At 38.6% G+C, this 13,377-nt stretch overlaps 1 protein-coding gene across 1 annotated transcript in view; it reads right to left on the bottom strand.

Moving 5' to 3' along the window:
• Window positions 1-13,377, bottom strand: part of TMC3 (transmembrane channel like 3) — a 61,167-nt gene that overhangs the window by 7,203 nt on the left and 40,587 nt on the right. Inside the window, exons 9-20 of the mRNA XM_039723579.1 lie at window positions 13,044-13,187; window positions 11,714-11,789; window positions 8,660-8,741; window positions 8,163-8,269; window positions 6,811-6,909; window positions 6,585-6,727; window positions 4,983-5,130; window positions 3,687-3,730; window positions 3,386-3,533; window positions 2,520-2,629; window positions 2,289-2,367; window positions 1,550-1,777 (exon numbers count right to left, since the gene is read on the bottom strand). Of these exons, the coding sequence (XP_039579513.1) occupies window positions 1,550-1,777; window positions 2,289-2,367; window positions 2,520-2,629; window positions 3,386-3,533; window positions 3,687-3,730; window positions 4,983-5,130; window positions 6,585-6,727; window positions 6,811-6,909; window positions 8,163-8,269; window positions 8,660-8,741; window positions 11,714-11,789; window positions 13,044-13,187 (1,408 nt within the window). The remainder of the gene's footprint in view (window positions 1-1,549; window positions 1,778-2,288; window positions 2,368-2,519; window positions 2,630-3,385; window positions 3,534-3,686; window positions 3,731-4,982; window positions 5,131-6,584; window positions 6,728-6,810; window positions 6,910-8,162; window positions 8,270-8,659; window positions 8,742-11,713; window positions 11,790-13,043; window positions 13,188-13,377) is intronic.

The raw sequence follows: 13,377 nt of genomic DNA, 5'->3' as shown, positions 1-13,377 counted from the left end.
AAATACACATTGTTCACACATACTGAGTCATTCTGAAAGCAAATGGACTGCATATGGCTATTTTGCATTTGCAATTGTATTTTTGGCTCAAGCTCAGTATTCTGATAAAATATGAATTGAATATATGAATAATTTCCTTTTAAAATTTTCCTGTTTGACTTTTCCCTTTATTGTCTTTGTTCTGTTAAAGAGAATAAATATAATCAAGCTTCCAGAGTGCCTTCTATTGCTTGCAGCACCAAAATTCTGGTCATGATGGTATCAAACTTTCTTTTTAATGACTTTCTTTTTAATGTTCTAAAAATATATCTAGCTAAACTGAAATGGGTTATTTTTTCTACTGCACCCATTCTTTTATTAAGCTGACTCTTGTAGTATGTATTTGCAGAGTCTCTCACAATGAGAAAAACCTTATTATTCAGACAAACCCACAACTCAATGGCACAGGATCATCACACCATAAAAAATAGTTGTTTTGTGCTTACATAAGAATGTGGTCATCCTATATTTAACTGAGCTTTAAAAATATACAATTGAAATAGGAAAAATTCAGTTCTATACATCTCTAGGCCATTCTGGGAAAAAAACCCAAACATTCAAACTCTATTTCCTATGAGATTGTGCAGAAAGGATATACAAGAACAGAAATCAGGCTAATAAACCTCAGAGGGGTCTTTTCCTCCTGATATTCAAACAACACCTTTAATATTCCTCATTCTGGAACAAGAAGCTCAGAAAATCAGAGGCACACTAACATGGTTCTTAATCCAGTGGCCTAGACATGACTGTGACACTGTCAGAGACCACAGTGACATCTTCTGCATTTTTGTGGTTAAAATTTCTCTCTGAATGTATTAGTGCCCCTAGAAGTCACAAGCAATGTACCCTTCACATGTAGGGAAGGAAGAGGTGTCATATTAAATCTGCAGATTTTCTGCGCCACAAATGTGGGAACATGGTACTGCCATCCAACTGTCCCCATTCCCACGAACTGATGGGATTTTGAAACCATTTGTTGTTCTCTCTCCCTCTGAAAAAGTGAAGAGCACTTGATTGTCTAGAGATTTATTGAGGCAGAAAGAATAGAGACTTCTGATACTGTAAATGACCAAGAGCACAATCTCTTGCTTGTTTCAGGTCTGCATCTCCATCTCTTGAGGCAGCAATCTGAATCTGCACAGAGTGCATGTTGCTGCTTTTATGTCTGTATAGTCTTGTTTCTCTGTAGGGCTTAGAAGGATATACCCTGTTAAAATAGCATCCATATCACAGATCTGCACAGATCTGCCTGTGCAGAGCTGAAGACAGAGACCAAACCTGGGAAAAGAACATTTGGACAGCACAAAACATACAGTAGATATTGAACAAAACCCAAAGCTTGTATCTGTGGGCATAGCACTTTGCACAATCTTTACTCTTCCTACATCATCCTTAGCTAAATTCTGGAATTTATACAAAGTTCTAAAATCAAACACAGCACAACATGATTTTAAGTTTTTCAAATGTTAATTATGTAAAGTAAGTTGATGACAATAAAAAAATTACATACTTGACCAACATATGTCTCCCAGCACTGATCCTGTGGGTTCTGGGTGTTAAAGGAAATTGTCTGGTTAACCAGTGAGTCTGTCAGGCCTTGGGTGCGATGCTCTTCTAATGTGACAAAGCCATTTCTCTTAATTTGTACACCAGGAATGGTTAAATTGTCATCCTTAGAAAGAGTGTTAGTTGCTAAGGAGGTGGTAGAATTACTTGCATTGTTGTTCACATCAGAGTCCTGAAATAATAAATGTCCCAAAAGCTACTTTTTAACTGTACATTGGTGCAGATGTCTGCACCTTCTACAGCATAAACACACACACACACAGATATATTTTCATATATTTCCAAGCAGCAGTTAGGCAACTGTTAAACAGCTGTCAATGGACAGAGTCAGATGGAACACCAAATGGCAGAACTTAAAGCTAATTTAGGTAGGTGGAAATATTTGATCTACAGTGATGAGTTTGGGGGTTTTTTTTCAATAATTCAGCAATGCAGAGAAATCTATTTATCTCATTACATCAGCAACCAAATGAATCCAGTTATCCTTAAAAACTAATTAAAAAGACACTATAAGTAGTTGTAAATAAACATTACTATCTAAACTTAACTTTACAATCCTATCAACCCATAATAATTTTAATCAATTTAAAAAAAATTCATCTAACTTCATACACTTCACAATAAACAGAATTCTTCTATGAAGTCTACTAGCTTTATACATCTGAAAACATCAAGTGACTTACAGTGACACTCATACTGTCCACTTTATCCAGGAGGGCAATGATTAAACTGTAGAGGTTTCCCAGGTATAGGACAAGAACCCTGAAAAGAGAATAAAATAGGGTTAGCAGCACTGGTCACCCTTGACTTCTCATACGTTCTCTGGTTTGGCTGTGCTACAACATGAACCACAACACAGCTCTCCGTTCCTCCTTTTCTCTCCAGATATTTTTTACACTGAGTAATGCCCATACCTGGCAAGCTGGAAGCGAAGAGTGGTCCTTGGATGGTACATCTCCAGAGCTGCCACAAGTTCAAAAGCAGAGGGTGCAATCATTGTGATCAGTGACACAACTACGCTGACCTGTGGAACAGAAACACGCGGTGTTTGGTGAGAGTCTTCTGTGGAATCTTGAGGGCTGATTGAGATACTGCTGAGGCACATGCTTTGGTGATTGCTTTTCTTGGAGGAGATGCTTTAAGAAGTTATTATTGACATTAGTAATGACAGTAGTTATGATAAAAATTTATAGATTTGGAATACCACTAGGGAGTCTTTACTCCAGATATTGTAGCTTCCAAGTTCTACTTTATTAATTGAAATGAAAAGTTATCATGTAGGAAATATGGTGCTAGCATCTCCCTCTGGAATGGGTGAGTGGCTTCTTCATGTGCCTATTTACTTCCTACTCTCGCTCATTCCTCTAAGTGGAAATAGTCACAGAACTTTCAGTATCCCCTGATACTGAATCAGTTACTCTTATCAAAGTCAATTCCTTTCTAGTCCATCAGCCCAGTGTTTGGTCAGCTCTGTCCTGGATGTAAAAATAGCTTTGTAAGTGACAGGAGGGATTAAACTTTGTGCTCACATATAGGGACCTGCTAGAACTGCAGTGTCTGTGGAAGGAGCAGCTGCACCCCACTCTGCCCAGTTCAGCTGTGCTAACACCTGGCTGCAGAGCTGAGGGAGCAAGTGCACCGAGGCAGATCCAGGTCTGCCAATTCCTCATTTCTCCTGGCACATCTCTTGCTATTTACACATCTAAGCACACTATTGCTGCAGAAAGCCCCCAGACAGCAATCCTGCTTCTAACACAGAGGTGGCATAAAGACCGTGTACCTCATTTTTTTCCCAGAGAGTCAATTCTTTCTTGGTGCGCTCTAACCTTTGGGATCGATCCACCACAAAGTAGATGATGTAAATACTTCCTGCAAGGGACAGGAGCACGAGGATGTTTGCAATAATTCTTAAGCTTATGGTCACTGCCCTAGGAAAAAAAGAAGGTACAACCATTACAGCAGGTTGTCTTATGACACCTGGGAAATTTCTAGCAGGGTTTGGAAGTACAAGACAGGAGATTAGCACTGATATCTGCATTGAAACAGTGCTTTGAAAAGTTTCTCTTATCTCATATACATACAAGTTTTTGCTTTTCTTCTTTTCCTGCTCTTCCAATATAGCTTCCTTGAAAGAAACACAGCATTACCATTTTAATAATGTTCAGCCAAAATAATGCACATATATATTTCACAGAAATTGAAGCATACCAAGAAAAAACCATCACATCCTGGAGGTGCAAGCAGATAAATACTACTGTCCTCATTAATTTGTAGCACTGATATGTGATATTAAAAAGTGATAGAGATTTCTGAGAAACAAATACACTCAGGCACTTTCAGCTATGCATGCTTAAGGAAATACAACAAGGGGATTACTCTTCCAGATTTTTTGGCAGGATGTGCCTTTAAAATCTGGGTGTCACTAATGTAATACAGTACTGTCAAAGGTTATTCTTAGTCATTGAAATAACTAAATATCATAGCTTATTAATTTACCTGCTGCACAATTTGAAGTAATTTTTGTTCAATGATAATAAGAATACACCAAATTTGGGAAATAAGTTATTTTTGATAAAACCACATATGCTCTTAAATTCTAGATGGAAAATATCTATATTTTTAACAGTTTTCTATTATTGAGACACCTGTAATATGTCCCTCCATTTGTTTTGGAGAAATTAAATAAACCATAGGACCATAAAATATCTCAAGTTGGAAAGGACCCATAAAGACCATTGTGCCCAACTTCCTGATAATCAGAGGGATACATAAAACTAAACCATTTCACTAAAAGCATCATCCAGATGCTCCTTGGAGTCCAACAGGCTTGATGCCATGACCACTTCCCTGGGGAGCCTGATTAATAGCTGATAAAATAAAGAAGAAAGAACAATAAACGGTGTGCAGAAATTTATAAACCAAAGAGAGAGATATAAAACTTATTATCATGTAAAAAAGCATCTTGTAAAATATGAGCTGTTGTACATGGATGCCCTGAGGCATAAAACTCTGCCTTTGCATAAAAACAATTATACATTCTATAAATTTGTTTATTTTCCTGCCAAAGCAATTTGATTCCAACACTCAATGAAATTTCATCATTAACAGGTTTGTTTCTGGTTATCTAACTTCTTGTCACACATACAGGCACATCAAATAAAACTCTCCCAAGGAAGGACACAATGCCCTTGCTAGGATGGCAGCAATTATGTTGTGTCTGTAATACCACACAGATGTGATACTAGCCCTCCCCTAGGCAAATAGATATGCAAATAAATACAAAAAAACAATAGGAAGTGCAAGGGGATGAGTGGAAAAAATGGCTTACAGTTTAACAAGTAAATCAACTTGAAATAATTCAAAGGTCAGTTGCTCACCCTGATGCTGTTGACTATGGCTGCAGCTTTGCTCTCTGCAGCCTCAGGGTTTCCTATCAAATAGTCCCAAGCACAGAAAAGTCTCCAGCAGAAAGTGTAATTTTCATCAGAGGCACTTGCTAAACTCATTCTTGAGTTCTTTGCCATTCTGTAAAAAAATAACAGGTATTTGACTGGTTCTGGTGTGTGAAGTTGGTAATGAAGGAAGTCACTGGTTTGGTTCATGGTTTTCAGAGGTTTATACATTTAGAGCTACCAAAGGTTGCAGAAATTAGTATCACTGTTGGGAGCTTTCTGAAGAACATAAAACAGGGTGAGGTGCAGCTCATGAACTTGACTTTACATTTAGAGATAAATGACTCACTGTGGAAGGGCATTTCAATATTTACAGTCTTTACAACTGACAAATAAAACAAATAAATCTTACTAACTGTGGGCTTACACCTATTTCTGTTTTATAACCTCTGGGTAGGATCCAGCTGAAATATATAATCACTAAGATCATGGTTACAAGAATTAAATCTAGTTTGGCATAACTAGTAATTGTGCACAGGATCTGTTTGTTTGCTGTACTGTTTTAAACCTCAAAATATATATTGCTGTCACATAGAAACCCAGGGCCATTTTACAGACCTTGGAAAAAAGAAAGAAAACCCCTCCTACTCATGTCAGGTGAGCAAGGTGGCAGAATATTGCAAAACATAGGAAATGAAATGAAGATTAATAGCTTATGAACGAAAGGGCATCTGAAAGGACAATGTTAAAGGGAAGCTGCACACAGCTAAGCAAAGGATCACTGAGCTAAGTCAGAAGAAAAGCTGATCCTATCTAGAAATTGCAGATGTGTAGTTCAGTGTCAAATATACCAGTGACCCTTGGCACAAACCAGCAGGTAGATTAAAAATAAATGAAAAGGGAAGGTTTGACCTCAAAACTGAGAGCTATTACAGACAGCACTGAAAACATCCCTGGACTGCACTGTGCCAGATGAATAGGTATCCAGAAGGGAAGAGAAAACAAATCAGGAGAGGATAGAGTGACCTTGCCCCTACAAGCACTGCACATCCCTGGATTTATGGTCAGCACAGGCAGTCTTGCTCTCTCTGCTGAGTAACTCCTACTCCTTCCCCTCCACAGCAAAGAAATTAAGCTTACATTCCAATGGGATGCCACGTACCCACTAAAGCAATGCAAATCATATTGCACCTAGGATGGCACTTTTATATTTGTATTTCAATAGATGGGAATATTAATAATGCTGAAAGCATTACACTTCAAATATAAATTTCTGTCGTAGCAATATTTATTGCAGAAAAGAGGGAAAAGGACTTCCACGGGTGTTGGGTCTTAAACTGCACCAAGACAAAGCACACAGATGGTCTGTGCTGCCCTTCTTTCAAAGGCTGGGAAATGGAACAGAGAGTGAGAATTACAGCAAGATAAAGGGCAATCTAGAGTTAAACTCAGTCTGCTTCCATGGTATTAGAGAGGTGAGCATGTTAATAGAACTACACAGAATAAATACAGAGGAAGTGGAGTAAATACCATTGCTGACTGCCTGAGCACACAGATTTATGAACAGCAGTAAATGGGCAGTCTTACTTTTTTAGAAGAATGATGAAGCTGTAAGCAAACACAGCCATTCCAACAAGGAAGTAGGCAAGAGGCAGCCGGTATCCAGCTTTGCCAATCTTCCTGTCCCGACCATAATAGCCATAAAACAGGACAGAGTACTGGAGGTAGCCCTGCAAAGACCAGAGCCTGTCAGTAACCAACAACTACAACAGAACAGTGACAGCAAAATAACAAGGAGTGGTTTGAGTCTTGCCCCTAGGGACCAGATGGTGTCCAGGTCTTGAGCAGATGCAATGTGCTCCTTGGGAATGGTCTTGCTGAGCGTGCTGCCGAACGGGGCTCCGGCCAGGAGCTGCGGGAGAGAGAGCAGGTCTCAGGAGATGGGAAAGGGAGCAGGTCTCAGGAGATGGGAAAGAGAGACGAGGTCTCAGGAGATGGGAAAGAGAGCAGGTCTCAGGAGGTGGGAAAGAGAGCAGGTCTCGGGAGATGGGAAAGAAAAAGGAGATCTCAGGAGATGGGGAAGAGAGGAGGTCTCAGGAGCTGCACGAGGGAGCAGGTCTCAGGAGATGGGAAAGGGAGCAGGTCTCAGGAGATGGCAAAGAGAGGAGGTCTCAGGAGATGGGAAAGGGAGAGGAGGTCTCAGGAGATGGGAAAGAGAGAGGAGGTCTCAGGAGGTGGGAAAGAGAGAGGAGGTCTCAGGAGGTGGGAAAGAGAGCAGGTCTCAGGAGATGGGAAAGGGAGCAGGTCTCAGGAGATGGGAAAGGGAGAGGACGTCTCAGGAGCTGCACAAGCCCATCTGAGCCAGGGCTGCACAGTGGAACCCATCAAGAGATGCCCACATGGGTGGTGCTCTCAGGGTAACACGTACCGTGTCAGCTTTAAAAGCCATGCTTTCAAATGGGGAAATGTTTGATCTCAAAATGATAATTCAGGATTAAATTTACTTTTCCTTAAATATTAAAAAGTGAATGTGAATACCTTTTTTTTTTCTTGTTTACTTTTTATTTATTTGAAAGTATTTAATTTTTATTTTGTGCAGTGAGAATAAAATCAGGTATTCCCATGTTTTCCAATAGCACTATTAAAGCACAGGGTAGGTGAGGCAAAATAATATGTATGGATAATTTAACAAAGTTAACAAATTGCCTTATTCATCTGCAAGAACTAAACAAAGTTGTGGCTGTTCAGAACTTGTAGGAAATACTTTCTAATGGACAATAATCCAGAGTCTAGAGAGGGATCTTTTGTTTTTCTTAGTGTCATTTACACTTCTCATTAGTGTAAATTACACTAATAGGACTTAAGTGTACTCAACACCCACTACATCTTTTAAGAATGGGTTCTTTATTTTAGTAATCAGATAAAAACATATTCTCTAAAAACATTAGTACCATGTTGACAAAATACAACCTCGAACGCTAATAGAAAAAATCTGTTATCCTTTGGCAGAGAAAAACCTCTTAATAAGGGAATTTATTTTAAATAATTCATTTTACAGTGTACATTTCAAACAGATGCATGACTTAAAGTGTGGTGTTTGTTCCATTGAGAAAGGAAAGTTCAGCAGTAAGTGCTTCTCTGTAAATACTAACAGTGTGTTCTTACCTCTGGTAGGACTACAAATGCTCCTGTCATTATGGTGAGGACAATATTGATCCCAAACAGCCATCTCAGGAAGATGAAGTAAGAGGCAACTCCAGACCCAAAATGACCTTAAACCACAAAAAACCATTATGTGACCTGCACAGTCTATAAAAGCTTGTATCATTTATCCATGAAGTAATTGAATAACAGACCAAAAAGAAAAACCTCTCTTATGGAGGGCATTCAGCAAACTAGAGACTTTTTTCATTTTCAGAATCTCAAAGGGACAAAATTGATTTTTTCAACAGTTACCCCTCAACTAAGACCATGAATGAGAACTGTGCAGTTTCTGAGGCACCAGGAAAAGATGAAAAAGCTAAGTTTTAAATAAAGAATTAACTGCTGAAAAAATGCATTTAACTCCCTCCCAAATATTTAATTCAGTACATTAAAAATACATCATAAGACTCAGTGTTTTAGCAAGTGTTTTACAAATACCATGAAATCTTTATACTTACTCTCGATTTTCTTTATTCTCATTTCCCAAGGAATAAATATTACCACAAAATTGTATGCAAGTCGAATAAACTTCTTCCAAAGCTGAGAAAAAAAAGCAGAGAAATATGACACTTCTTCACATGAAAAAAATATTTTAAAATGAAGTGCTGAGTATTGTGCTCATGTCTTATATTTTATCACAATAATTGTTACAAATATTGATGAATAAGGTCTTACTAGGAGCATGATGCCTCAAAGGAAATTCTCTTAGAGAAAAAATACACTTTTTTTTATTCAACAGCAGCAAATTTAACTACTTTATTCTCAGCTCTCTGTTGTGCAGCCAACACCTGCAGAAATCCTGTGGTTATATTTTGTAGAGTCTTTATTCAGACTACATTTTTGCATGGTCAGATGCTCTTCCTGCACACACATGGGGGAGAAAAAATAAAATCCACCTGTGCAAAAATGAGAGCAGTTTTTGAGTAGTGTTAGAGCTATAACTTTAAAGTATCAACAGGAAAAAAAAATGTATTCCAGGAATTATAAAGTATTTTTAGTACAGCTAGATAATAAAATCCCACCTATATTTTAGGCATTTTTAATAGCACTGTCAATATTCTATCATATAATTTGATTTCCTAAAATTGAAGAGGAGTAAATAAAATTTTAATTACTGAAAACATAATCAGTCTCTTTGGCCAAACTTAATTAATATTTATGATGATATGGACTTTTAATTGCATAAATGGGAAGTATTTTAAATAAAGAAATTTAGATGCTGAGAACTGCATGGGAATTGCTGGGATTGCAACTTTCAGTGCAGGGTTCACAGAGCTGAGAAAGGGCTCAAGCACCTTGTGCCAGCTGCACTACAGATTTAGAAAGAATAACAAGGTGTCCACAATGAAGCAAAATTTACTAAAACTATCATTTGATAGCTATCATCTCTTTTCCTCCCTGCTATGTTGTTGAATGGATAATTTACACTCTTAGAACCCAGAGTATGGGCATCTGGCTTTAACTGGGGAAAATAAACCCAAAATACAGCTACAAAGAAAGTGTAAATCTTTTCCTCCCTGCTATGTTGTTGAATGGATAATTTACACTCTTAGAAGCCACAGTATGGGTATCTGGCTTTAACTAGGGAAAAATCCCCAAAAACAGCTACAAAGAAAGTGTAAAAGAAGTGAATTGAAAAAAAGAAAATGGCTTTCAGTGTCAAGATAGTAAAAATGTATTTTACCTTCAATTTTCATAAATAATACCGTGAGTGGACTGTCCAATCGTGAACACTATCTATTTTGCAAATTAAAAAAAAAAAAACTTGTGTAAAAATTGAAAAAAAGAAAATGGCTTTCAGTGTCAAGATAGTAAAAATGTATTTTAACTTCAATTTTCATAAATAATACCATGAGTGGACTGTCCAATCATGAACACTATCTATTTTGCAAATTTGAAAAATTTGTGTAACTACATATACACCTAGTAGCTGCATTTTGTCCTTAACTCATGTTCAAGCACTGAGTTCTTAATTTTGATGATATAGTGCTTGTTTTGCTGTGCTACAGTTTTTGTCTCCTTGGTCACCATGCTATTTTCTAAGAAAATATGTGGGGAAAAAAAATCTCTTCCAGTTAAAAAAAGGCACTGAGTTCTTAATTTTGATGATATAGTGCTTGTTTTGCTGTGCTACAGTTTTTGTCTCCTTGGTCACCATGCTATTTTCTAAGAAAATATGTGGGGAAAAAATATCTTCCAGTTGAAAAAAAAAAAACAAAACCAAAATAAAAACCCAAAACCAAAAAACCCCAACAAGAACAAAAAAAACTCCATACCAAAAAAAGGCTGAATTCTGTTGCTGTTGCTGAATTTAGCCCTAATGTAAAGGCTATACCCCTAATTTGTGCTAGGATAAAAGAATACAGACCCCCTACATGTAATGAGTGGCACTAATTAACTGCTGAATTACATCCCTGTGCTGAATGTCTTCAAGCAAATACAAATACAACAAAGGCAATTAGATTAGACACAAACTTTTATTCACTGTGAACTCTAAGCTAAAAGCTTTTGGGTTTGTATAGGAAGAATTGTATGAGCAAGCACTGAGCCCAATCTCTGATTTACTGACATTCTGATTTAGCACTTCTCTTTCTAGCTACCGTCCTAGTTCCTCTCATATCAAAGGCAAAAAATAGTGTTCATTTTAACAGCATTTTTACTTCCACTGCATTTGTCACACATACAAAGGCAGAACAAAGAAAACTTACTCTTTCTACGTTGGAAAGTGCTTCTGGGACCAGCATCTCAGAGCACCAGATACAAGTGCAGCTCTTCACTCATTCACATGAATAAAATGCATGGTGTTCTGTTGGCCTAACCCTGCCTTTTTGAACTAAGATATATTAGTAATTAAAAGTGAACTTGTTATGATGATAAAAATATTCTTGACTGCTTAGATCACTAAAGAAGTCTTCTGTTGGTTGCTTATTAAATACAATTTCCTGCATATTACAAATTTCCAGAAACTCAGGCCAGTGTCTGTTTTCAGTGGTGTAAATAGATTTGCTAAGATTTGATTCAAATTCTCTGAATATAATGCAAGCAAAACCCCTTTTTTAATGATGAATTTAATATAAGCTATTGTAGGATTGTCTTCCAAACTAAAAGCTAGACACATTTTTCATACAAAGCTGTTGAACTGTGGCACCAGTTTGCTGAAATAGCTCTTCAGAGGATATTACATGATGTTTGTTGTTATCCCTTTCACATCACCCCTTCTAACAGGCATCAATATTTGCAGGCTGTCTGAGAAGAAAGCTTATACTGCATTAACAGAAGGATATTCATCCATCAACACATGAAATTAGTCTGCAAAAATGTAATTACTAAAATTACAATAAAAAAAAAGAAGAAAAGAAAAAAATAAGCTTTTAACTGCTTTTTTCTCTCCCTACGCTCCCGAGCTGAAGTATCAGGAGTGCAGAGCCAACACACACTTCTCTGAATCAGAACTGCAAATGGCTGTTGGTGGGAACAAGAAATTTGAGAGATTTGAGCGCAAGCAGCCATACCTCTGCCCCAGCAGCCTGGTAACCTCTGGTTCTCGTGAGCCTCCCCTCGTACTTCAGCACGATCTCCTTGGCCTGCCTGCGCGAGAGGGGAGGGTCAGCTCTGCATGGTCCACTGCTCACAGCTCTCATTCTGCCCAAACAGCATCCACCAAAGGGCTCAAATGCTCTGAAATACAGCCATGGGCTGTCCCACCATCAGCCCCTAACCCAGGCAATGCTTTTTTCTCTGCCTATTGAGCTTTTTACTGATACTTTAAAACCACTCAGAATTTTGTCTGAGGGAACTCGGCATTCAAGAGTTTGATGGCAGGGAGAATTTTCTGTTCCTCTCATTTATTTCTCATTTGTTTCAAAGTCTGGCTTTTAAAATGGTAGAACCCAGATGAGTAAAACAGCAAGATCCCCTTTACAGTCTGGCAATCTCCTGTGGATACTGACACCTCTTCTGCAGGTATGGTCTTGTGAGATGCAAAGAGGTGCATGCTTATCTGGTCATACACAGTCTTTGACCTCAGCAGAAGGTGGATTGGGACCACCTGATCAAAAGGAACAGGAAAGCACGAAGTCACAGACTCTGCCTAAGAAAGAAAAACCTCTCTTTGCTTCCCAGATTACACAAGGGCTCTTGGTAGGGTAGAGATTCCTCATGGCTACATTGCCATCTGAGCACCATACAGGGTTTGAAGAGAAAATTCCAGATGAAAAGGGCAAAAAAACCCCCAAGCATCACACAGATCATGAGGTGAAAAACCTGACACGGTTTAGACAGATGGCCCGAAGAGTTAGTCACATGCTCTTTCATTGGAAATCTGGCATTATAATAATTGAAATCCTAAGCTGTGAAACATTTTACCACACTGACCATACTTTTTAAGCTTACAAGTGTTCAGTATTTACTGCATTTACAGTATGTTACCTGAAGCCATGACCAGCTTCTGTTCTGATACCATGTACTTACCTTAAAAAGGCAGGCTGCTTCTCCTTTTTGGGACATAGTGAAACAATTTAACTTAAAAACATGTTATGGAGCATTACCAACAGCCTTCCTTGAGACCACTGAATAGCTGACAGTCTCTTTTAATACTTCATAGCCAAAGCATGATTTCTTGCTCTCTTTTCTGCTGTGACTTTCTAAAGGGAGCACCAGAGACAACTTCACTTACAGACTGCTCACCCAGAGGCTGCTGCCTTTGGTCAGCCCTCAGATCTTCCCAGAGCATCCCCATGGAACACTTTCCTAGCAGCTCTAAATCATTCCTGTGCTCACTCCCGAGGCTGGAAGTGCTGTGACAGTGAGTGAGCCTGAAAATCTCTGCACAGGCACCTTTACCTGAGCGCCCTCAGCTTCTGCCGCATGGGCCACGGCCGGCAGCGGATGTTGGACATGATCTCCTTCTGGTACTGGATGTTCTGAAAGATCTGCTCTGGGTCATGGCTCTCAGCCTTCTCTTCACCAGCGTCGTCATCCGAGTTGCTGGCAGCCCAGCACACGCCCCATGAGAGCAAAAAGGAGACAAGTTATTCCTGTGGGATTCCCAGCAAAGCGTTGATTTGCACAGGATCCGACCTCGTAGAGCATTTTAAGAAAAAGGGAACTCACAGGACCTTATTGCTTTAAAGTTGATTAATAACTTGAATGGTTTCTCCATCTCCAGGACATACCT

The sequence above is a fragment of the Passer montanus genome, unplaced genomic scaffold (genome assembly GCF_014805655.1).
Source record: "Passer montanus isolate IOZ18808 unplaced genomic scaffold, ASM1480565v1 scaffold5, whole genome shotgun sequence".
Lineage (NCBI taxonomy): Eukaryota > Metazoa > Chordata > Aves > Passeriformes > Passeridae > Passer > Passer montanus.
Note: the sequence above shows the minus strand (reverse complement) of the source record. Positions and strands in the feature narration are given on the sequence as shown.